Source organism: Malaya genurostris, chromosome 2 (assembly GCF_030247185.1).
Source record: "Malaya genurostris strain Urasoe2022 chromosome 2, Malgen_1.1, whole genome shotgun sequence".
NCBI classification, from domain to species: Eukaryota; Metazoa; Arthropoda; class Insecta; order Diptera; family Culicidae; genus Malaya; species Malaya genurostris.
Window position 1 is genome coordinate 269,847,938 of NC_080571.1, and position 26,587 is coordinate 269,874,524.

Here is a 26,587-nt window from a genome sequence, read left to right on the forward strand (position 1 = left end):
GTACGCTCTATATTTCATTAATCGCTTTCTTGTCAGTCTCTCGTAGGTATCTGATAAAAATTCATTCGAAAAATTGAACTTTTATCGTGCCACTTTAAGGGGGGAAAATTCACCTAGTGGTGTGATAATGCCTTCTTCTTGTCATGTAGATAGTCTCATTGTCGTTATGATTTGTGGCCACAATGTGGCGCAAAAGTGAGACTCCAAATTAGTGCTGCCATGCCTGAAAAAAAAAAGTGCGGATAGTAGAAAAAGTAAAGTTTGTCATCACTTACAGAAACCGGAAGCATAAGCTATTCGATATTTAAGCTCGATCAATGATTCAATAGTAGTTTTCAAACTAACCAAAGATTATTGAATTAGCTTAGCTTTCTCCAAGAAAATCGAACAGATAGAAAAAACGTAGGAAGATGTGCATTCCTACAAACTGTCATTTTCCAATTTCATCGAGATGAGTTGATTAGTAATAACACTAAAGGGCTCCTGATCAAAAGTCGTTTTGTCCAGCAGTTAGCAAAACTAACGAAACTACATAACTACACCTACACTTTTTTCGGATATTTTGATAGTTTTGTCTCAAATCATGGGAAAAAACCTTGTGTACAAACTCTACGAATGTACTTTTGGAATACTCACTTTCCAAATATTTTTTAGGTTTCTATAGGATTCCGAGATATTAGGATAAATTTAAAGTTCTATTTCAATGTTCAAAAGATATTCTCTATAGCAAATCATTGGTTGTATTCATTGTCAATAAACTCAATTTTAGAAACCGCGTATTTTTATTTCGACAAGATCATTATTTTCCAGATTTCAAAAGGAGATATCTTTGCGATCATACAAGAAATTTGTAGCTACTAGCCTATCTAATAATGGTGAGAACGATTTTTCCTTCAAAAACACTAACGAGATACAAAAGAAAATTACTACAGTGTAATTTTATAAACTATTTCTTCTTAAATATTCAATCGTATTAAAACAAGGGATTGAATATGAGCAGAACTTGGCTCCCAGATAGAAAATAACCTCTTACTGTTAAGATAACATTGCATTACAGGGTCTTCCATCCGTGAGTATTAAGGTTAAAGTTTGGCTTGCGATGGGCTCAGTAATGCTACATCTGCACCTGATAAAAATGGAAAGCGAAGGAAAAGTTTCACAAAAGCAGTTCACTGCTCGGGTTCCCATTCGCTTCATATCACTGCAGTTGGGTTTCGGATATTCATTCGCCAATGCGGAAGTTCAAAGTTTGTATTGAGAAATAATCTAATTTCCTTACAGAGTGACTTACGATATTATTATAGTCGCATTGAAAATATTAAAATCTATTAGAGCAATATCCGTTGATTATAGACCGAACGATAAAAAAAGTCGGTCGACTAGTAAGGTGAACAAATCATAATAAAATAAACTCAGGATATTTTTTCTACAAATTTCATGAAAATATTTTAACAAATCTGGATAGTTATTATTATTAATGTTATTTTATTCCACCCCGGCTTTAATCCTTAATAATGATTCTCCAAAGAATCTGAACAGTGTAACATCCAATTATTAAGTTTATTACGACTAATTAATTATTTTGGCAGTCTAGGAACGACTACGAAAAATTTATGTAGCATCTTTTCAAGTTTTTAAGGTAAAAGTTATAGTATAGACTAATAAACCTAAAATTTCAAGGTAATTAAAATTAATTTCATTTCCACACAAATAATTGTAAAATTTAGAATAATGAATCGAGTTCTGTGAAGAAATAGTACAACAAACTATTTCTTCAACGATTGAGTTGCAATGCAAACAATAATAAAACTATTCTTCGGCACCGAACCGAAACCGCACCGTCTGCACTAGAAAATATATTCATACAAACCTTGCTTTATAGTCACTTCAATCCGCGCTTGATTCGGACAGAACGACAGGAAGCCTGACAACAAGTGCAGGAGAGTCTGGTCTCGAAAAAATCGAGTGTAATCCAACTGGCAGCGGAAAAAATCCTATTTACTCCAGATTTTGCCTCGTCTGCTTCTTATGTATGCTTTCGTCTTTCACCACGTCGAAGATGATGATGCAGACACAAAAGAACCAGTGATTTTTACAACAAATTCTGAACAAAGGTGCGCGGCACTTTGGACCTAATAACTACACTCATTCGGACTCAGTAAAGCACTTTGATCATTCAATAGATGCCAACAGAGAACTTTCCTTCCGTTGCACAAAATTTCCACGGAATACGATACGCGATTGCACTTTCTTCGATAACTTCAATTCACACTTCACTTTTGAATCGAGGATAGCTGCTACGATAGAATCACTTTGGGCTTCAGATGGTAGAATGCACAATCGTGGGTACTTTCACCTCTTTCATTTATGGGTACACACCGAAACGCAACAAACACATCCAAACGCGGCGAGAGTTCTTTGTAAACTAACCTAACTGTACTGTGTACTGTACTGTACTGCACATACTGCTACAAGCCGTCCAATCGCAATTTCCCGACGAACGCCGCACAACAGAGTCCGTGCTTGGCTGGAGCAGACGACGCTTATGTTTTGATTTTTGTTTATTGTGCTGTTGCTACTGGTATCCCTTGGAGACTCGTCGCGACGCGCAATTATCATTCAAATATGTATGAGAGTGAGAGAAAATGCGCGCTTCGTGAGAGTACATACACAAGAATACATAGCGTCAGACCGCTCACTAGATAAGAACAGATAGGTCTCTCACGCGGTAGCGTCAGCGCAAACGCTATTTCACGGTGTGTTCGATGGAAAATTTTACTACCATTTTATCATAAGAAATTTCTTCGTTTCATATAAACGACTGCAAGTCGAGTCCCTGCGTGTGAACGTGGAATTTTCGAATATTTCGCCAAATGAAAAAAATCATCCGTGCTAAGGCAGTACGGTGCTATGAATGGCAGCCCAATGATATTCAAGACATTGGAAATATATTAACTAGCAATATGGCATAGTTACTGTGCCATTTAAAGTTAAGTAACGTCAACCAAGAAGAAAGAAGAAAGCTTACGTAGCGATCCGTTTTTGTTTTAAAGTAAGTTTTCACACTTGAAAGTTTTCGCGTCGCAACCGCACGAACTTCTAAGCAGCTTTTACAATACATTGTTCAGTTTTTATACAACGAAAAAGTTCAGTACTTTCAAGTTGTCAAAACATCCCCTGGGGTCCGCGAATCATTTTCGTTTACAACTTTTTCTTCTGTCAACAATTGTATCTAACAGTACGTGATTTTGTGTGGCCTCAAGTTCAACACAATAATGACTTCAAAACAATATAATGATCATGTATTTGTTTTCTCTAAATTTCTGTATCATTTTCCGTAGAAACAGTTCGAAATACAGTGTAAAAACATTTCCGGTACCCAACAATTTTTTAACGAGGGGTCCGCGATGCAAAACAGTTAGTGACCACAGATAGGATATTGAATTCTTTAACTATATACTGTTTTTACAATTTACACAATATGCAAACTGCACATTTTAATGTTTTCTAAGAAGAAAATTATTGGGAAAATCGAAGAATTTTAACTGTTACAATACTTAACAACCTATACTGTAAAATGATTGTTCACAACTCATTGAATAGTTTATAACCTTATATTGAAATGTGTTCCAGTGGTCACAACGATGTTCTGGACAGACAAATTTGAATTGTTAGAATTTTATTATTCTGTCACAAGTTTTTGATTTTTCAACTCTATTACATACATGATTTGGCGAAATTGTAAACCAACTTGTAATGTGTAAGTGGGGAAAAGGATATATATACTTATATACTATCTTACTAACTAATACAGAGAGCGAATCGATTCAATTGAGGATTGCATCGCTTTTTGTCGGAATTTTGAATTTGGAATATTATGTGACATTACATCTAGTGATTCTATATTTGTGTGTCTGTGTAACTCATGTGTACTAAACCAGGGAGGGTGCTTCAAAATCACTTTCTGAATTTTATTCTGAATCCTTTGAAGCGTTTTCTTTCTGGTGGTCGAATTCTCCATAGGGCTGGAGTCTATTCGAGCTTGATTTCAAAATTATTTTCTCCGGACAGAATCAACCAGAAAACACTAAATCGAACAAAACTGGTGTGAAGCTAGTTTTCCTTAATTTCATACGTTTATTTTAATTGTTATAGTTACCTCTAGACGCATTATGTATTTTTTATCGAAACCTACGCTGGACCTAAAAGCTTGTTACGAACTATAGTTACAGAATTTCAATTGTACTCTTGTGCCAAATAAAATTGCTTTCGGATAATTCCATTTATTGGTTAGGGAGCTAGTAAATTTTTCATTTGCAAACAAACAGGATAAAGTGATTTGAAAAGAGGTAAGGAATCTGCCGAATGTCCCAGGTGGTTCAATGCATATCGTAGTGATCTTACAAGCCAGTGATCGTATGTTCGAGCCCCGACCTGAAAGAATTATTAGTAGGATCGTAGTACCAGCTATGCAACAGTTCCGTACGCCCTTGATTCTCCATATATTCATTTAATTTACAAACGTTAGAATCTGATTGGGGTGAATATGATTTATCTGCACATAGAAGAGAATAAAGCTCAACTCACCTAATATATGCATATAATCCAGTGAATTATATGACTCTCGGGTGATAACAGTGACAAAAATACAATCCAACAAAAATACCGGAGGATCTGTCTGCTCGAAGGTTATCATTTTTATCGTACCATCAAGCAACCAAACTGAACACTGAAACATAGCCAAATGACCACGACTTTCACTAAACAAACAAATTTCACGAAACTGAGTTGGTTCGCACTTAGCAACGGGGGTGTGAGCAAACCTGATATAAAAAACAAGTTCGAAATTTACTCGATTCTCAATTCAATTCCATTCATAATGATTTCGTATGGTTTTTAGCCACAAGAATACCGTATGTGAATCATAAGACCGCCTTATGAAGTCCTAAAAAAACTTATGAAATTCATACGAAATTTTCAGGAGCATTGTGCGAAATTTCAATGACAACCATAACTTCTCTCATGTATTGTGGAGTTCATAAGTTGTTCGTATGAAAAGTAGAATAGTGATAGAAGAGATGTATACTGCAGAGTTATATATTACATATTAATCTTATGAAATGGTGATTTTGGTGACTTTTGATGCATCATAAGGTTTACTTTATGATTTTTACTATTCATATTGAGTATAGGTTCAAAACTGGCTTCAAACAAACTGTTTGACAGCAGTTTGAATGGAAACTAGGCTAGGTTTGATATCAAGCGAAAACGACATCACTGTGCCTATAAACCACATCATCAGATCCGAATAAATTTCGAATCAATTTCGAATCGGCGAGTAATTTTCATTCGGAATTCCGAATAAATTCCAACTCCAGTACAATAATTGATTCCGAAAGAATTTCGCCTCCAACCGGTTGGTTCGGAAATCTATCGGAATTGAGTAAGAAGATGCGGACTGAATTATCAATTCGTTTTCTTCTTATTCTCTACTATTTTTATTGGTTTCGTGTTGATTTTCAGTTTATTTCTAAATAAAAATATTATATAACTGAATATATAAATTTTAATCTTCAAGTTTTTCGGATATACAGTATTAGTAAATAACTAGTTCTTCATAGAATTCCAACATAAACTGTTGACATTCGCTGGAAATCAACAAAAAGGCATACCCTAGTCAGCATCATCCATTTCTCTAGCTGGAGTGTAAATGGCGTAAGTCGCCAAACGTTTACACCAACACATTCATAAAATGAACGAAATATCAATGGCATTTATAATGTCACTGTCAATTGGCACAGCTGAATTACCGGTAGCGAAACCTGCCAATGAAAAATGGAATCAAGAAAAGGAGGATTTTTCGAAAATTTTCATATCGGCAGTAGTGATTTGCAACATTTTTATCGTTTATTTAATAGTACAAATAGATATCAGCAATAAAAGTACACTCGGAGTAGAAGAAAATCGATTTCAAAGTGATTACTACTACTTTTTTTTGAACGAATTTTGAACTTTACGATTAAACATGAAAAATCTTCAGAAATGTGTAAAATTGGGTAAGGTTAGGTTATTTCGGATCAACATTTTTTAAAAAGAAACCAGTGTAATGATGATTTCTTGAGTACTAGAATGTATAGCGATCGAGTACCATTTGTTTTGGATACTTTATTTGTTATTTCCAGGCATTTGAAAAATGGTATCAAACCAATACTCCATTATGAATAAACGGTAGATTTCGCACAATGAACTAAGATCAACATTACCACCTCAGAGTAAAAACTTTATCTTCAAGCTCTACTATGATTTTTAAAAAGATTTTGCCCGTTCTTATAAGAAATCTTTGAAAAGGTGGAATAATTAAAAATTTTCCTACCGTTTTGACAGCTCTCGCTGAAATATCATCTCTGAACAAGCAGCGCCTCTACATTTCAGTTTTGTGACAATGTGCCAATCGGGTGGATCGAGCACCCAGATACAGTCAGATTAATGTTTTCGCTTGAGAAAATTGAAACTGATCTAGGCTAGTTTCATCAAACAAACACTTTTCATGAAACTGTGTTGATTTCACCCTCAGCAACGGGGGTTTGAGCAAACCTGATATAAAAAACCTGTTTTAATCCACCTAGTGGTGTAATGATGCCTTTCTCTTATCAATCATAGTATCATATATAATACTGTTGTATTCTTCAAAATAATTTTCTTCGATTCTTAAAAGAATAACCGAAATCGGTTTGTTTGACCGTTTACTGATAAAAACTATCAATTGGAAAAGATTTGAGGTCGATTTAGAATTTTTTTAAAGGTTTTTCCCTATTTTAAGTGATGGTATACAATTTTTAACACACTTTACCCTATATTTCCGGATCCGGAAGTCGGATCCGCATGAAATTCAGGAATTACGCAAGGGATCATAGGACCTTCATTTGAACCTAAGTTTGCGAAAATCGGTCGCGCCATCTATGAGAAAAGTTAGAACACATATTTTCTTTTTTTTGCACATTTTACCCCATAACTCCCGAACCGGAAGTCGGATCCAAATAATATTCAGGAATTTTTTATGGGACCTCAAGACCTTTAATTTGAACCTAAGTTTGTGAAAATCGATTCAGCCATCTCTGAGAAAAGTTAGTGCAAAAAAAACGTTACATACACACATCGGCACATACACACATACACACACACAGACATTTTGCGTACTCGACGAACTGAGTCGAATGGTATATGACACTCGGCCCTCCGGGCCTCGGTTCAAAAGTCGGTTTTCACAGTGATTGCATAACCTTTCTATATGAGAAAGGCAAAACAGGTTCGAAAATGATTCGATTTTCAGTTCAATAACGTTGAAACTTGGTTCAAAACTAACTTCAGACAAACGGTTTGACAGCAATTGGAATGGAAACTGGGTTAGGTTTGGCATCAAGCGAACACGACATAAGAATCAATTGCTCATTCCGTCACTTCGATAATGTCAAACGGGTTTTGCATAAACGGTTTAAATTTTTTTTCTGATTGAAAACTATACTTCATGGATGTCAAAAGTACCTCGTTGCGCACCAAACACTTTTCGAAGATATAACGTCCATTGGCTAGATTTTATCATGGTGATTTTCCAATCTCTTGCAAAAAATTATTTTAGACCGCGGCGACTCCCACACTTAGTTTTCATTTTAGTTTAAGACCTCCTGTGAAACCGACTTCGACTCACTTTGGAAAAATCCGAAATAGTGTCCTTCCGAAGCAGAAATTCAATCGATTCACTTTTTACTACCCGTGAAAGTACTGTAGCAATTCAAATATTAAAAATGAAACCTTGTCAACAGAGAACAGTGTGAATACACATCGATTTGATCAATCGGGATGTGTTGAAATGTGATCACCGACTAACAGACAGGACACTCAAATTAGATTCTTTAATCATTTTAACGGTCATTTAGAATATTCCTTTAGTTTGGACAGTACTCGCATATGGCATGATGGCGCCACGTTACCCTATTAAAAACATCCTGTCTGTCATCTAGACTGTGTTTATTTTTTTCATTTACCAACAGAGTTGCCATTCATACAGAATTACCTGTAATGTATTGATTTGAATACGTCCATGCTAATTTCATGCACGATACAGATTTAATACATATCGCCAAAACTATATACAGAATTGTGCCTACTTCTCATCCTCCAACGCAATACAGAATCAAACCCGTTTTGTTACAATATTTACTTACTTCTGGTTTGCCGCCACTTAATTTCGGGTGAAAATTACCAACACAATCAAAAATAGTCTAGATGAACAACGTTGAGAAAAATAAATGGTTACCTTCCAACATCGCTAAAAAAGTTAAATATATTATCAACGTAATCCAATAATTTATTGTGACGATTTATTTTCAAATATTATGATGAAATCAGGCATCCCTGCAAGCAGCTGATCGGTGTTGACAAACGAGGGGGAACCAACTAGTAAAAAAACTTTTGCATAACACACGGGTACGCCGATAGTAAATAGTTCGCACAGTACAATATAGGTGGAACTAGTGCATCACTTAAAACTATTTTCATAAGAATTTACTCATACTGTCATGTCTGTTAGTTAGTCTGTGATATGATTTCCCCTGTATCTTTAAGGTAGCTCAATCGGAAGAGCAGACCGACGGATTGGGTCCGCATTTGTAAGTTTCATTTTTGCAGTTTCATTACTCTATCCCTTTCAATTTGTTTCTCGTTGTGTATTGATATGAATATGTTAAACTAAGTCATAATAAATGAAATGCCGAACTCTACTCTGAAAACAAACGCATCATTTATTTTATTATGTTGTTAGAAATAGGACCTTCCTAATTCAACAATATATTTAAGAAAAGTGTGCATAAGTGCTTAAGCCGAGGGTAGCACTTCAATTTAGTATTTATCACACAATATATTGTTCTAATAGCCGCAGTACCTATTTTGCTACTATAGCAAAACTAAAGAAGCGTTATCTAAGTCAGTGCTAAAAGCTTCAGCATATTCAGCATATCGAACTGTCGTTTTTACGTTTCGCAGTTTACACTTCAGTCGTATTTTATCACTCTGGCAGGCAGGACACGGTTTGTCAAAAACTTCACAGATAAGAGCAACATACTACCGTACAAAGGAAAATCGCAAACACCGGTAAATCTTCCACCGTTGATTTCAAACAAATGCGGGTGAGACAACGTGTTAGCAAGTGGATATTAGAATGCTGATGACGAACAAAGCTATGTACAATTCTATCACCATTATGTCAACGATGTTAATTCACACGTAGCCGTCATATGCGGAATTTGCGTGTGTGCAAACTGGATAGTGCTGATAAGAAAAAAATGTGATTTACGTTTCATTGTGAAGCTTTTCAAGCTGCCATCTCTGCGCTTTAGATATTTTGGTTTTCGAATCGAAACAAGTGCTATTGACACACGTGGTGAACCGTACAGGCAAACCAATTCAATTGAAATTGGTTCAAGGTCAGAGCAGACCGGTTATTTTTCTCCATACAACATTCTCTCAAGATCCGAAAGAGAGTGGTTGTTATCTAAAAAAACCTGTACTAGCCGGTGTAAAAAAAAAACCGGTGAAATAAATGAACTGTGGTGGTCGTAAAGTGTGCTGAAAAACTATGTTACGATGATCGAAACATATACAGCATTGTGATAGTGAACTAGCTTCAGATAAGTTCATTTCATGAACGAAAATTGTACTCGAAGATTACGATGCGGCATCTGATAAATGCTATTTCCAATATTTAAGTTCAAATTACTCACTTCATTTCAATAACTTAGCTTTGGATTGAGCTTACATGTATTTGAAGATGAACACATAACTAAGAAATAATGTTTCAAAATCTTTGTTCTAGATTATTATAGATATTATTTATCTTTTTTTCCTACTATGGTTTCGCTGGAAGCAATTCTATTGAAACAAAACTTAGGTTTTTTAACAAAGTTTAAGACCTACAGTAATATCCAACTAAAACGCCCAAAAAATATTTTTATAGGTTTGGTTCCATATGTGTGGAAAAGTTCATTAACTGCCTTTATTCAAGTTATAAAAATTTACTTGCCTAAATTTTTGAATCGCCATGAACTCAAAACTACTGTCCTTCGCTATCCATTGAAAACTGTATGCGATTTTCAATATCATTTATTTTGTATCGGTATTTCAATCAAATATTTGAGAGGATTCAGGATCAAACTAGCTTCACAAACATTATACTCTTATATAAATGATATCAGTTCATTTAGGGGTTAGCCATATTTTGTGCTAGAACATATAACCGTTTTTATTACTTTTACGTTTCGTCTTTGACTCATCAGTGCAGAGCAGTTCAAATTGAACTGCTTAGCGATAAACTTGGCAGTTCAATTTGAACCGCTAAGCAGACGTATAGTTTCTGATACTTACAGAACACTTTTTGTTTTGTCACGCAGAGATGGCATTTCACCAGAGTGGTACACGCTGGCGTCAGATTCTTGTCCACACCTAGGATGCAAAAAACGAAGCATCGCACAAAGAGGAAAGCGCACTTCTTCTCAGTGTCGAATAGACAGCATTTGAGTGTGTGCTTGTGGTTAAAGCAGCTGCCGCAAGTGAAACACATTCTCTTCGCATGAATCGCTCACACGCGCTCTCGTCTAAATACACCCAAGTGACCACTGGCGGGTGATGGTGAGCGAACACTTCTGTGAACTTCAATTAATAGAGAGTAGATCTGGCCTTGCTATTAAAAATTTGCAAGGAAAACCGAAAATTTTACCATAAATTGTTTTATTTTGTTGATATTGCGTGTCCACGCTTCTTCTACGCAAACCATACAGCAGAGTGCTCACCGGCGTGTACACCTCTGTGAAAGTATCTACATCCACCTCAGAGAATTTATTAGCTAATGCTCTAGCACTATGGTGCGATTCAGTGGAAGAGGTAAAAGGAAATAAACAAACGCACTCATTTTTTTTTACATTAAATATTTATTGTTTCTCTTTGGTTACATTTCTGTATGATATTACATGTCAAGTGATGTAGTAATGTTACTTTTCATCTTTTAATTTACGGTAATTTACTAGTTAATAATTTTGATTAAATTTCTTTTTAACAGTTTAACTGAGAGACAGTTTGATTTATAACAAACGCACTCATGATGCGTGCACACTTTATACAACAGTGGTGTATATATGTGAAAGAGAAGAGCTCTCGTTGAAGTTGTCAGTGCTTGCTCTTCGTCACACAGAGGAGATGGACATCTCTGGTCACGGTGTGCAATGTCTTTACTGACGTGCCGAACGAAAACGTGTTTTCGACTTTTTCTGGTCGGTGCAGGTTTGGTCATTGAGGGGTTCGCCAAATTTTGTGCTAGGGCACATAACCGTTTTTATTATTTATTTTAATCCAGCGTGAGTTGAGAAGCAAAAAATACTATAGATTCGTCTTCGTTATTGTTTTTGTCACAATTATTGCTATGATTGTGTGCTTCACTTGCTTAGGATGCTAGAGGTGTTACTTTTTACATACTAGTTAGAAGTACCAGTGATTGCCTTGACCTGGTGTAGAAGAAATTCCATAGTCTTAGAAAGTAGGTGTTTTGTCAGATTAGCTCGCCAGGCCTTTTCTAGCTGACTGACAGTATCGATTGGTCTATTGATTTTTTGTAAGATATCGGTGATTTATGTGGAAACCATCTGCATTAATCGAAGATCACGTAACATGAAATAGGCTTCTACGAAAAACATTCCCTGTTAAAAATCCTCATACTGTAACATGCATTTTCGAACTTTATACTCGCTGAACTCTGGAGGAAGGTCATGTCCACGTACCTTCTGTACATATATTGCGATTTTGACATTGAAGTTCTCAAGCTTTCGCTTTTTTGCCCGATCTTACCAGAGGATCTTGAACTATTTGGATCATGAAGGGCTTCTTCTGAAGTTTTTTTTAAAAATCCGTAGTAGACTTCAACCCGATACGATGAGATCCTTCGAGAATGTAGTGGCGCTACGCCGATGAAATTGTTTACAATTTTGACAATTCTCACCATTGCAGGTGTAGCTCGACTTTCACCACTATAATATGCTTTGGTACTTCCGATCTCCAGGTATCTTTTTACTGTACGACTTACTACATTTTCGTGCAAACGTAAATCGTGGCGCCCGGGGCAAAATAAGGGAGTTGCCGCCCTATAGTTGGTTTAGTGAACAAAAAAAAGAAAGATAAAAAAGGTCCCAACTATTAGTTTGCCGCCCCTCTAAATTTTGGAAAATCAACCTTCCTTAACAATATCAAATAACTTCAACCCGATACGATGAGATCCTTCGAGAATGTAGTGGCGCTACGCCGATGAAATTGTTTACAATTTTGACAATTCTCACCATTGCAGGTGTAGCGCGACTTTCACCACTATAATATGCTTTGGTACTTCCGATCTCCAGGTATCTTTTTACTGTACGACTTACTACATTTTCGTGCAAACGTAAATCGTGGCGCCCGGGGCAAAATAAGGGAGTTGCCGCCCTATAGTTGGTTTAGTGAACAAAAAAAAAGAAAGATAAAAAAGGTCCCAACTATTAGTTTGCCGCCCCTCTAAATTTTGGAAAATCAACCTTCCTTAACAATATCGAATAACATGAGTTATTTGGTATGGGTTTTAGATTCAATGCCATCGCCTAGTTTTGGACCTTCATTTGGATCTAAACTTGGATCTAAAGCATTAGATCTGGGTCACGATTCTGAACCTCGGGAATATCCCGGAAAGCTATGATTCGCCTTATTATGTCCAATGTGATGTAGAGCTATCGTCCCAATAGTCATCTCATTAGTACAGTCACCATATTATTTTGCCGATCGCTCGACTTTCAATTGACGAATTATTCGGCTATTTTCGTATCCATGATTTTTTCACCATTTAATACTTATTTGTACAAAAACAAACTAGACTTTCGCAAAGTGCATTCTGAAAATCAAAACAAACATCGATAAGCTTCTTCACGATAAGATAAGAAGCTCTGTTGTATTGGCTCATACCAATCAAACGAACATATGAGTTCATCGTTTCGCGGGAAAAACTTCTCGGACTAACTCATTGTACTATTTTCATTCCAGTTTACAGTTAAATTCCAACAGTCAACATACTAAAAGCAAGATGTCGCTCAGTACCAGTGCAAATTTGGTGAAATATTTACTATTTCTATTCAACTTTCTTTTCGTGGTATGTAGTGTGTCATCATAGTAATTAGATAACGTTAGCTAATTGGATATATTTCAAAGATAACGGGCATCTCGATTATGGCGGTAGGCCTAACTGTTCAAGGTGCCTATCACAACTTCTCCGATATCTTAGATCCACAGTTCTTTAGCGTCCCTACGTTTCTGGTTGTGATAGGATGCTTTATTTTTATAATCGCTTTCTTTGGATGCTGTGGAGCCTACAAGGAAAACTATTGCATGACACTTACGGTGAGCTTTCTGCAAAAATGTCGGTGTCCGATTTGGTTGAGTTATTCTAATGCATACTTTTCAGTTCTCAATATTATTGGTACTAATATTCATATTGGAATTGGCAGCTGGTATCAGTGGGTACGTGCTGAGAAATGATACCTACAATATGGTATCGAAGACTTTACGCAATTCGATGACGCAATACGGTGGAAACTCGAGCCATGAAATCACAATTCTCTGGGATGAAATTCAAGTTGATGTGAGTACCTAAATACCGGTATGGCATAATAACGACATTTGAATAATATTTGGTTTCATAAACTCTCAACAGTTCGACTGTTGTGGTGTTGACAGCTCGGACGATTGGATTAAAAGTAATGACAAGCTATTCAATGCCACAACCCTTCCGATGACGTGTTGCAGGACGGCCGTTGGTAAGTATTCTTAGCTATGTTGGATTTACCGACACTCAACCTAACCCAATGTTTCTACCTCAGGAACTATCGGTTACATAAAATGCCCGGATTCAGAATTTCCGGACCGCATGCGAAAGGACGGATGTGTTAAGTCGTTTGGAAACTACATTCGATCGCATGCGGTTAGTTTGGGTTCGGCTGGAATTGCTATCGCAGTTATACAGGTTAGGAACTTGAACTTCCATCCATATTAACAACATCGTCAACGAGTTTGTTTTTGTTTTTGCAGTTTTTCGGGATCTTTTTCGCATGCTACCTATCGAAACAGATAAAAATGCAACATGGTCATAGCGGATTCTAATTTAATAATGTGATAGCCGTGCTGTTTATATAAATTGCGTGCAATAAATGCACATGTAATATAACATTAGGTACATTTGTTTAATTTGAAATCGTTTCGTTGGGGACATCCTTATCATCCCTGTTGACGAGAGCATCTGAACATACCAAATCAGTCATTCTGCATGCTTTTAGTACAGGAATAGAATATAATATTCCGTCCTCACCCAAGAAATTACGGCATGCTTAAATTTACGTGAAGTGTAAGTTACTTTTTCATTTAGGGGTTAGCCAAATTTTGTGCTAGGGCACATAACCGTTTTCATTATTTTTACGTTTCGTCTTTGACTCATCAGTGCAGAGCAGTTCAAATTGAACTGCTTAGTGCTAAACTCGGCAGTTCAATTTGAACCGCTAAGCAGACGTAAAGTTTCTGCTACTTACAGAACACTTTTTGTTTTGCAACGAAGTGCAATGTCTTTTCTGACGTGCCGAACGAAAACCTGCATCGGCCAGAAATAGTCGAAAACACGTTTTCGTTCGGCACGTCAGAAAAGACATTGCACTTCGTTGCAAAACAAAAAGTGTTCTGTAAGTAGCAGAAACTTTACGTCTGCTTAGCGGTTCAAATTGAACTGCCGAGTTTAGCACTAAGCAGTTCAATTTGAACTGCTCTGCACTGATGAGTCAAAGACGAAACGTAAAAATAATGAAGTTACTTTTTGCCTAAGAGTTAAAGCAAATGTTGACTAGTACTCAAATTTGAGTAATAGGACAACATGTCTGAATGAATGTGAAAATGACATGAATGTCCGATACAATCGGCAATATATTTTTAGAATACGAACACCCATAATGAATTCCATAATGAGATAATACGTCTAGAAAATTTGTGTATGAAACCGCATTGAAATGGTCAGGTTTTTAACATCTACACTCAAGTCTTTAAATGGGATTTCTATGCAGTTTTTATATGCGACTTTTCTTTGTGAGGTTTTAGAGTTATGCGTTTCTTGTATGCAAAGTTTCAGATTTATGCGAAGTTTGGTCGAGATTTATCATAATTTATGCGAAGTTTTGGTCGAGAACTGTCATCTCGAAAAAAAATTGTTTTGAAAATTGTTTTGAAAATTGTTTTTTTAGAATAGACCAGATCTTGGCGTTTCTTGAACATTCAAGACATCTGGTTAAAAATTGTGAAATTAGGCGGAATTTTTATACAAATTTCTCAAGTTCAGCAGTTTTTTATGCGAAGTACCAGATTTATGCGGACTTGAGTGTATAGCTAAGACTCGTATTAATGGAAAAGTATCGCTTTGATTGATCATTTGAAGGAGAATTTGAAGAAATAAAATATTCTAAGCTATAAACACCGTTTGGTTAACTGCAGTAGTCGTTCATGCAAACCAAGAGAGCACGTGTCGTGTGCGAATGGAAGGTTCGGATATTCTTAGAATATAGAATTAATTGATGAGGAACGAGTATGGTGAATAAGACCATCATTTTTCATACAGACTACCTGGGTTCGATTCCGATTGACCAAAAAGTGACTGACGAGACCTAACGCAAAAAATCTAGCACTCGTTGAATATCAATTTGAGAAATAAACTTCTGGGGTTGTGGAATAAAAAATGAAAATTCGGAAAAAAGGAGACCAACAATGATCGAATATATCTATTCTGTTTTATTTACAAATTCATTATTTACAAATATTTGTATTACTTGTGCTCCTTGTTATGTCCATAAATGTAGCCTTGTTATGTCTATAAATGAAGCCTTGTTATATCCATAAATGTAACCTCTTGCTAGCAACAACTTTAGATTCTTCTTACGTTTCGCTCTAATTATTGGGCATTAAACTTTCTCAAGCACTCAGACAATCACCAAGCAAACAGTTAACCTGAAAACAAAAAAACTCAGTTGCAGGAATGATTATAGTCGAATGTCAAAAAAATTAATTCTTGCAAACGCCATGACAACAAAATTTTCATAATAATTAGGTTTTGCACAATGACAACACAAATGAACTGCTGATGAATCAAGTTCATCTTTGACAGTTGCCGTGTACTTGTTTTGTTTTGCGGCTGCAAGTTAAAAATTGAAAAAATGACGAAAAAGTGCCTGTTAAAAACGTATTCCACAGTGAAAATAACTAAAAAGATTGCCCTGTATGTGTTTCCAGCATCAAGGAGCGATATATGTATGAATCTGTTGAGTGTGAGGTGACTTGCAATTTTCACATTCGAACGATGAACTTCTGATGAACTTTTAAACTGTAAACAAGTACACGTCGACTGTCAAAAAAAAGTTCATTCTGTTCATTTTTGTGAGGTTATGTCATGTTCGTGCAAAACCTAATATTGTGCGGTAGATTTTATTTATCGTGTCGTCTCAAAAGCGACACGAGCATTATTTTTGTCATTTTTAATGATGACTAAGTAATGATGTATTTCAAATTTGATAGAAATCTCGTCATTACTGCACTTTTACACGTTCATTTAAATGATATTATTTTTTAGTAATGACATTTTTAATGACTCGTGTAAGGGCCGCTAAATGAACACGCCTTCGTGACAGTTCGATTAGATTTTTTATCGTCACAAATGAAAAGGAATTCATCCTTGACAGTTCAGCGGTACTGTTTACAAACAAGTTTAAACAAAATCGAGAAACACATCTCAAACAATCAACTTTACACTCAGTCCGCTCCTCTATAATTTTTACGTGAATGACATTGACAGCTGTCTAGTAACCCCATGTACACTAAGGCAATTGGCAGATGATGGCGTGGTTTCAGTTACTGGGCCCAAAGCTATTGATCTGCATAAACCATTGCAAGATACCTTAGATAACTTGTCCGATTGGGCTATTCATCTTGGTATCGAATTCTCTGCGGAAAAAACAGAGCTGGTCGTCTTTTCAAGAAAGCATGATCCCGCGCAGCTTCAGCTTCATATGATGGGAAGAATGATCCAACAGGTTTTGACTTTCAAATACCTTGGGGTGTGGTTTGATTCCAAATGCACGTGGGGAGGACACATTAGGTATCTGATAACGAAATGCCAACAAAGAGTAAATTTTCTTCGAACAATAACAGGATCTTGGTGGGGTGCTCATCCGCAAGATCTAATAAAATTGTATCAAACAACGATACTTTCAGTGATGGAATATGGATGCGTTTGTTTTCGTTCCGCTGCAAACTCTCATTTTATCAAACTTGAGCGAATTCAGTACCGTTGTTTGCGAATTGCCTTAGGCTGCATGCACTCGACACATACAATGAGTCTTGAAGTTCTGGCGGGAGTTCTTCCATTAAAAGATCGATTTTGGGAGCTTTCATCACGCCTGCTAATAAGATGTGAGGTGCTGAATCCCATGGTAATTAATAATTTCGAACGACTAGTCGAGCTTCGATCTCAAACAAAATTTATGACAGTATATTTTAACCATATGTCACAGGAAATCAACCCTTCAAGATATATTCCTATCCGTGTCAGCATCCTAAGTGCCCCTGACTCAACTTTATTTTTCGATACATCCATGCAGCGTGAAGTGCGTGGAATCCCGGATCATCTACTCTCGACGGAAATCCCAAAAATATTTTCAAGTAAGTTCAGGCATATTGACTCTGAGAAAATGTTTTACACGGACGGATCGCGAATTGAAGAAGCGACAGGGTTTGGTATGTTCAACAATAATGTTTCGGCCTCATTTAGGCTTCAAGAACCTGCATCTGTTTATATAGCAGAGCTAGCAGCAGTTCATTATAGTTTGAGTGTAATCGTCACATTATCTCCAAACCATTATTTCCTCTTCACAGATAGTCTGAGTGCAATTGAAGCCATTCGCTCAATCGCTGCTGGCAAAAATGAACCGTTTTTCTTGGGTAAAATAAAACAGTGTCTGAACGACATATTGAATAATAATTATCTAATCACTATAGTCTGGGTCCCGGCTCATTGCTCCATTCCAGGCAATGAAAGAGCCGATAATTTAGCCAAACGTGGTGCTATTGAGGGTGAAATTTATGAGCGACCGATTGCTTTCAACGAATTCTATAGTTCGTCTCGCCAAAGAACACTTGCCAGCTGGCAAGCATCTTGGGATACAGATGATCTGGGTCGGTGGATGCACTCAATTATTCCGAAAATATCGACAAATGCATGGTTCAGGGGACTGGATGTGAGTAGGGATTTCATTCGTGTGATGTCCAGACTCATGTCCAATCACTACACGTTAGATGCACATCTCCTTCGAATTGGGCTCTCCGAGACTAATCATTGTGCTTGCGGAGAAGGTTATCGGGATATTGATCATGTCGTTTGGACATGCGTGGAGTATCGTGATGTCAGATCTCAACTAATAAATTCTTTGCGTACCCAAGGTAAACTATCCAATATCCCAGTTCGAGACATTCTTGCTTGTCGTGACCTTTCATACATGGAACTTATTTATCATTTCATAAAGAAAATTGGAGTTTCAATTTAATAAAGGCCCCTTTCAAGACTTAGTTCTGATCCCAGCTGCGTCCATGAGTTCAACCAATAGCTAAATTAGAATAAAAATTATGTAATGATACAAACAATCAACTTTACACTTCACAACTAGCCACTTTTATTCAATAAATCTCTGAAACGAATCGTTAACAAATGTTTTGAAACTCTATTTAGGCGATATGGACCGTGAACGTTCTCATCCGTGTGTCAACAGACAAACAAACAAAAAAGTCTATTTTCAAACAGTACCACTGAATTGTCAAAATGTGTTCATCCGATTGAGGTTAGCAGTAACGGTAAAAAACCTAGTAATGCTATTTTCATGGATTATACCGTATGTTCGTTTAATGTTGAACCATATTACCTCACAATCATCTAAAACAGCTATTCCCAGCCTTAGGGTCGGTTGAAATTAGGTTTTGTACGAACAATAGCTAACCTCAAAAAACTCATTGCAAATGCAAACAAACCAGCGTAAATTACATGTAGTGAAATCTCATTCGAATGACAATAAAATTTTTGGCAACAAAGTAACTTTATTGCTGACGGCCCGGATACTTCTCAAGTCCGATGTTGGACTTGACAGGGGTTGTTCACTTAAAAAGACACTGTCAATCTACTACAGAGAATATATTGAATTCTTCCGTTGCTTCAAAACCAAAAATCAGGCTTCCGATTCGGTATATCCAAAGTAAGTTTAGGTGATCAGTAACTAACAAGATCAGCAAACTAGAAAAATTTACTAACAAGTTTTCAAAAAACTAGCTCCATTATATATCATCAATAATAAAACAAACTGAAATATCTTTTTTTTAATGAAGTTTCAGTCACATTGCCAATTTTTTCATTATTTTTACGTTTCGTCTTTGACTCATCAGTGCAGAGCAGTTCAAATTGAACTGCTTAGTACTAAACTCGGCATTTCAATTTGAACCGCTAAGCAGACGTAAAGTTTCTGCTACTTACAGAACACTTTTTCTTTTGCAACGAAGTGCAATGTCTTTTCTGACGTGCCGAACGAAAACGTGTTTTCGACTATTCAAAGTCAAAGACGAAACGTAAAAATAATGAAAACGGTTATGTGCCCTAGCACAAAATTTGGCTAACCCCTAAATGACCATACCTGCATCGGCCAGAAAAAGTCGAAAACACGTTTTCGTTCGGCACGTCAGAAAAGACATTGCACTTCGTTGCAAAACAAAAAGTGTTCTGTAAGTAGCAGAAACTTTACGTCTGCTTAGCGGTTCAAATTGAACTGCCGAGTTTAGTACTAAGCAGTTCAATTTGAACTGCTCTGCACTGATGAGTCAAAGACGAAACGTAAAAATAATGAAAACGGTTATGTGCCCTAGCACAAAATTTGGCTAACCCCTAAATGACAATTTTTTCAGTTTTTGTGGTCGGATTCAGATAGAGCTGCCACTGGCCGGCCATCACCCGACAGTGTCGCTCCTTGAAGATGCTGTCGGACTTAGAAAAATTCTGCCGAGCCGCACAGCGACAGATGACTTTTGATGATTCATACGATTTATATTCGTTATATCGCTAGATGATAAGACAGGATTGAAAAAAAAATGCAAATCTTCTCCAATCATTGGAATAGTTCTATTATTTTAGATATCCTGGGATGCGATTCAACGCATCTCAGAAAACAATGCAATTAAACAGAGCGTTGTTTATTTATATTTCTCGTAGCTCTATTTTTAGTCTTACCCACATACCTTGACATCACAACCAAGCATCCTGATTGGTTCTGAGTTATTGTCGTGAATACGACTTACTTTACTATGGGGCGCCTTTTCAAAATTAGCCATATGGAAGAATGGGCAGAACTTAATCGTGAATATCTCGTCTTGTATTAATGGTAGCAACATAATTCTTTCACCATTTCATCAAAAATATGATCAGGAATTCAGGATAATATTTTGAACAGTGTGCGATAACCACAAACAACTCAAAAATTAAGTTTTCTTAAAATTTGAAAACAACGCGGAAAACACCTTACTTTCGCTTGGGTTTTTCGCGCAAGGACGACGATTTTGAGGTAGTCAGGCACATATCTTCAACTGAATGCGTATAAAAGGGGAACCGTGGTCGAAAATCGATCATTTCTTTTCGTGCGTTCGATGGAAGCAGACGTCGTGGGAGTGGAATCATCAACCAGCAGCGACGGACCAAATTGAGTTCCTCAATTTGGTCCTTGTGAATGCTAGAACCGAATCCCTACAGCATATTGATAATTTCTTTCAATAAATTATGCAAATCCAAAATGAAATAATCGACAATAAAATTCTGTATGCGGCTATTTTTATAGCCGTTAGGACCGCCCATTAGTGAAAAAGCTACAAACGAAATCACATAAAAGGAAATCTCTTAACAAAAATTCAATCAGTTTGGATTCAATCGCCACTGCGAGCAGATGTGTTTTGTGTCGTCTGCACGCTCTCGACAAGAGCGATTACGTCACAGCTGCCAGTCATTAGCAGTGGGAAAAAAACAACGGTGGAGAGCATTGCACAATATCAGCCGTTCTAATGGCTCTAAAAGTTTTCTAAAGAACTATTAGGATTTGTTGTTCGCAAATCGTAGGGAAATATCCTCAGTTTACTGCAAATCAAGAACAGTTTGCTTAGATTTGTGCACTTTTCGCTGTGTGAAATTCACAGTAATCGAGATCAAGTGAAGCCTTTTTTTTTGCGAAAAATGTTCCAGAGTTTAATGTCGTAGAGAATTACGCAATTTGACTCTTCTGAATGCTGGAAACGAATCCCTACAGCACATTGATAGTTTCTTTCAATAAAATATGCAAATCCGAAATGAAATAATCGACATTAAAATTCTGTATGCGGCTATTTTTATAGCCGCCCATTAGTGAAAAAGCTACAAACGAAATCACATAAAAGGAAATCTCTTAACAAAAATTCAATCAGTTTGGATTTAATCGCCACTGCGAGCAGATGTGTTTTGTGTCGTCTGCACGCTTTCGACAAGAGCGATTACGTCACAGCTGCCAGTCATTAGCATTGGGAAAAAAACAACGGTGGAGAGCATTGCACAATATCAGCCGTTCTAATGGCTCTAAAAGTTTTCTAAAGAACTATTAGGATTTGTTGTTCGCAAATCGTAGGGAAATATCCTCAGTTTACTGCAAATCAAGAACAGTTTGCTTAGATTTGTGCACTTTTCGCTGTGTGAAATTCACAGTAATCGAGATCAAGTGAAGCCTTTTTTTGCGAAAAATGTTCCAGAGTTTAATGTCGTAGAGAATTACGCAATTTGACTCTTCTGAATTCTGGAAACGAATCCCTACAGCATATTGATAGTTTCTTTCAATAAAATATGCAAATCCGAAATGAAATAATCGACATTAAAATTCTGTATGCGGCTATTTTTATAGCCGTTAGGACCGCCCATTAGTGAAAAAGCTACAAACGAAATCAGGTAGAAACAAGCCTCTCAACAAAACTTGAATCAGTTTGGATTGTATCGCCACTGCGAGCAGATGTGTTTTGTGTCGTCTGCACGCTTTCGACAAGAGCGATTACGTCACAGCTGCCAGTCATTAGCATTGGGGAAAAAAACAACGGTGGAGAGCATTGCACAATATCAGCCGTTCTGATGGCTCTAAAAGTTTTCTAAAGAACTATTAGGATTTGTTGTTTGCAAATCGTAGGGAAATATCCTCAGTTTACTGCAAATCAAGAATAGTTTGCTTAGATTTGTGCACTTTTCGCTGTGTGAAATTCACATTAATCGAGATCAAGTGAAGCTTTCTTTGTTTTTGCGAAAAATGTGAAAAAGGGGAATGCGTGCATAATTCATACAATTGATATTCGGAAGTGTTAAGGAACATGTCAGTTGTTTTCGTATTCACGACATCCAGTTATGTCTCTGACATTACCCACCCGCCTTTTTTTATTGAAATGAAGTACAACATACTTGATTCACTTTGAGTTATTCCTTCCATCTCAGATGGATTGGAATGTTCAGTCAATGTTATAATGAGTAACAAATTGAAGTAAGTATAAAATTATTCCCAATGTCATGTTTGAGTCCATTTGATGCAATTATTGCATTGAGACGGGGCGATCGATGGAATGATCTCGGAACACGATTTGCTATGTATACATTGACTCGCTATCTCTCTCACACATTCACATGTACACACAATTAAAATCTACAATACTTTACAGTTTTGAGAATGCACACCCATCGAAATTAAACCAAACTTGTTGATGGATTGAATAACAGCAACGGAATACTTAACATCACTCATACGCACCATTATAGTTCTACACTTCTTACACAAAGTACGGCAACTGTACAGAGGTAGGGTATTGCTGTGAGTGGTAATTCGATCCCGTCACCAGTTCGTCCACATCCATTCGAACAGGACCGAAATTGCCCGTTTGATAGAAGTTGTGATTCGCCGTAAAGCCTCCTGCATCCGGATAGGCGGACGTTGGTTCAGCTTGTTTCCCATCGACTACTTTTGCTTTTCTATGACAAAACAACATCCATAGTGGGAAGGAAAATCCCTGGGAATTCCCCCGCGACATTTGGTTACCGTAGTGGGCAGCATGGTGCGGTTGCTGAACTGGACTAGACAACCGCTGCTGTATTTGATAACCAGCTTGAGCGGACTGTGCCACGGCTGCTGTTTGCTGCATTTGTTGATTGTAGTAAGAATTGCTATATTGTTGTTGATGTTGTTGTTGTTGTTGTTGTTGTTGCTGATGATAACGCTGATAGTAGTAGTGATGACTGTTGTAATAAGGTGTCTGATTGTGGTGCTGAACGTAGACTGGACCATTGTAGACATGGTAGGTATGAAATTGTTGAATGAATTGTATACCCTCGTGTGTTTCTTGCTGATTGTGTTGTGCACGTTCGCCGATATAATTCGATGCTGGAGGGTTTTGTTGATTCATTTGATTCAGTTGCCGCATGTACTCCTGATAGGGTGACAGTATCATGGGTTGCCGCTCTGGCACGGATTTAAACAAACCGTAGCTTAGCAGTGGGTGGTAGAACTGTTTAGTCCAAGCCGCATTTACTGAAGATTTTGGTTGCTCGGATTGTTTGATTTGCTCCGGATTGGCACAGGTAAATTGTGGGAACCAGTACGGAGTAGTGTTACCGGAGACTGCTTCTGGAATTAGCGGAATGTGTTGCGGCTCCACTGATGGTTTTTCCAATTCTTGAGTCCAAGCAGAATATCGATTGATGTCATCCGGACTATCACCAACGTACAGACAACACCGTCTCCGATGTCGGTGATCACAGTGAGCGCAGTAGGCCGGACTTGGTGTTGAACAACGCCCTATTGGAATATTGTTGTTCTGACGCAATATTGTGCTCTCCATGCGCAAATCTTCCTCAACCTCCCTGATATCCGTCATCCGTGCATTTAAATCCGCAACGACATCCATGCTGACGGATATCGCATTGCTTTGGTCATGGTTACTGAATCTGTAGAGCGGTCGTGATCGATTTCCGCTTGACAGGAAACCCTGAATATTAGCGTTGTAGTAAGCTTCAACTGATCCGTAAGTACAAGGTTGGGCCATTTCGAACAGTACTACTTATTGCACTGAGAATTTTCACAAACTGACATTCACTTTGATTTAATGCAATTCAATTCAAGGTAAAAAAGAAAGACAAAACTGTGTTCTCCGTTCCAATGACATTGGTAAACTAATAGTCCGAATACGAACTTGAAACGTCAGTCTAATCCAGGTACAATGTTGGGGGATGCACATACCTGCTATTCTTACATAATAATACCTGGTAATTTCTCACTGATGAACGATAGCAACAGGCAGTCGAATTCGGGATTGATCAATTGCTTAAGGTAGGTTCGAGTGAGTAAATAAGTTGCATGAATTAATTTTGGAATCAACAAGTTAAATGCGAAATATTTCATCTCTGTGACTAACACTAATTAACTGGATTTATTGACTTTGACGATATCATATTTTCTAGAAATTTTGCATTCCTCGTATCATAATCCATTTAATTCTAGGTTTTGTTATTTTACATAGCGAAATATAGCTCGATCAGTTTATTCAATAATCTTGGAACAAATATCGCATTAAGAGATTATTCAAAACCGTAGGAAAACAGCTATTGTAAAAAACGGAAAAGTAGTTTTAGAATCTTAAAAATATGGCACTTTGACAATATACAATCAATTCAATATCGCAAATTATCCTATATAATCGTACTCAATTCCATCATTGCCGAAAAAGTTCTCGGTTTACCTGAGCTTTGGCACATATAATAAATACTTTTATTGCAGGTTTAGTTCAAGAAACAAATACACACGATAATTACCTGATTGTGTTCCATTGTTGCTGGACAAAAATTATCTTTTTTGCAATGCGAAGCAAAACGCTGCTCCAGAGACAACAGTATCAATAGACTTCAAATGTTTCATTCTGGTTGGTGCCCATCTAACAACGAAAGTAAAATTTCGAGTCAATCAGAAAACTTCGAAAGCAACAAACCGTAAAAACCTACACATTTTCGTTATTTCCTGTACCGCAGTTGCCGTGCTCGTTCCAGCCCCAAGCGTGGACACCTTCCTCTGCGATGGCAATTCCGTGCTGCGATCCCAGGCAAAAATCTCGTACATCACTTTCGACATTCAACAATGACGGTCCATTACGACTTGTATCCACTACCCCGCCCAGCTGGCCATAATTATTTCGACCCCACAGGTAAACCTGACCGTTGTTTGTCAAATAACCCGAGTGCGACCAGCCCGCTTGCAGTTTTATGATCTCCTGTTTGTGAGGGTTGACATCTACTCCTTTTAAGCACTGGCCAAATTTATCATCGCCTCTGCATACTATCGTTGTCCTTCCCACCAGAATAACTAAGTGATTCTCGCCACTTACAACATCGTCGATCTTTGCGGAGAATCTCAAAGCGTAAAAATCTATTCCACCAAAATCTATGCTCTGCAAGCCCTCATTTTGCAGCCATTTGGATTTTCCCAGCAATAACAAACTGCCATCCTCCGTTAATAAACAAGTATGTCTCAATCCGAAACATATTTTCTTCACTTTCTCGCCTGCTGGTAGGTCCAATTTGGTGGGTGTTGTGTAAAATTTTACACCTTTATCGGCAATTTGCAGCCACACGTTTGACCCCCACAGGTACAGTTCTCCCTGAGCGGTAATTCCTCCCGAGACATCCCAGCCACAGATGACTGATACAAAACTGTACTGCCCCGCAAGTGTGAATTGACTAACATCATCCGTATGGCCTAGGCCCAGTTGCCCACGATTGTTCCAACCGCTTGAGAATAATCGACCGTCAACGGTGCATATCAGTGTATGGCCACCACCGGCACCTATCGTCACAATTTGATCCGTACTGAATGGAAGAGATTCAACAAGTTGCGGACTTTCACACATTTCCGAAGAAAAGCCCAGTCCCAATTGGCCGTGAGAATTGGCACCCTACAAAGGAAATTGTCGAATTATAATTAAACAAAACAATATCCTCCCTTACCCAGCCATACATATTCGTATTATTCATATTTAGTGAATGTAAAAATATATTAAAAGTATTCCATGTATTGTAAAACTCGAACACAATTTTAGTAATAAAAATAGTTCGTTTTGTTTTGATATGAATAAATATGTACACGGCACCAAAAAATGACTAAATAATTTAAATGCATGCATGAAATTTTCAAAACGACGAATGTAAAATTAAGGCTGAACCAAGCAAAACGATGATAAAAACAAAATCGCGTAATTTTAAATTTTATTTAAAAATGAATAATATTTGACTATCTACCGAAAAGGAATCCCCCAAGGACGATACCGGAACACTTCTTACCTGTTTAGCAGACCTTATACCAGTATTGTCATTTTTAATGAA

The 26,587-nt window shown here is 37.2% G+C and overlaps 3 protein-coding genes across 7 annotated transcripts in view; 1 reads left to right on the forward strand and 2 right to left on the reverse strand.

The window, feature by feature from the left end:
- LOC131429978 (CD63 antigen-like) overlaps positions 1–2,535 on the reverse strand; it is a 173,122-nt gene extending 170,587 nt beyond the window's left edge. The window contains exon 1 of the mRNA XM_058594564.1: positions 1,871–2,535. The gene's annotated coding sequence lies outside the window, so the exon portion shown is untranslated. The remainder of the gene's footprint in view (positions 1–1,870) is intronic.
- A 6,481-nt stretch (positions 2,536–9,016) lies between these two features.
- On the forward strand, positions 9,017–14,286 carry LOC131429980 (CD63 antigen-like). Of its 3 annotated transcripts, none has more exons than XM_058594567.1 (7): positions 9,017–9,147; positions 13,105–13,210; positions 13,270–13,458; positions 13,523–13,699; positions 13,772–13,874; positions 13,938–14,080; positions 14,146–14,286. In XM_058594567.1, the coding sequence occupies exons 2-7, from the start codon at positions 13,145–13,147 to the stop codon at positions 14,215–14,217; spliced, it is 750 nt and encodes a 249-aa protein (XP_058450550.1). In that variant the 5' UTR covers positions 9,017–9,147; positions 13,105–13,144; the 3' UTR covers positions 14,218–14,286. The 3 variants fall into 3 exon arrangements, with proteins under 3 accessions (XP_058450550.1, XP_058450551.1, XP_058450552.1); XM_058594568.1 differs by having other exon boundaries at positions 9,045–9,182; XM_058594569.1 differs by lacking the exon at positions 9,017–9,147 and adding an exon at positions 9,450–9,479.
- A 1,575-nt stretch (positions 14,287–15,861) lies between these two features.
- Positions 15,862–26,336, reverse strand: LOC131429981 (uncharacterized). 3 transcript variants are annotated; one of them, XM_058594570.1, is made up of 4 exons: positions 26,213–26,336; positions 25,214–26,160; positions 25,028–25,146; positions 15,862–16,095 (listed from the first exon to the last, which is right to left on the reverse strand). In XM_058594570.1, exons 1-3 carry the CDS (start codon positions 26,237–26,239, stop codon positions 25,059–25,061), a joined length of 1,062 nt encoding a protein of 353 aa, XP_058450553.1. In that variant the 5' UTR covers positions 26,240–26,336; the 3' UTR covers positions 15,862–16,095; positions 25,028–25,058. The 3 variants fall into 3 exon arrangements, with proteins under 3 accessions (XP_058450553.1, XP_058450555.1, XP_058450554.1); XM_058594572.1 differs by having other exon boundaries at positions 26,223–26,314; XM_058594571.1 differs by lacking the exon at positions 15,862–16,095 and adding an exon at positions 24,803–24,959.
- Between the last annotated feature and the right edge of the window lie 251 nt (positions 26,337–26,587).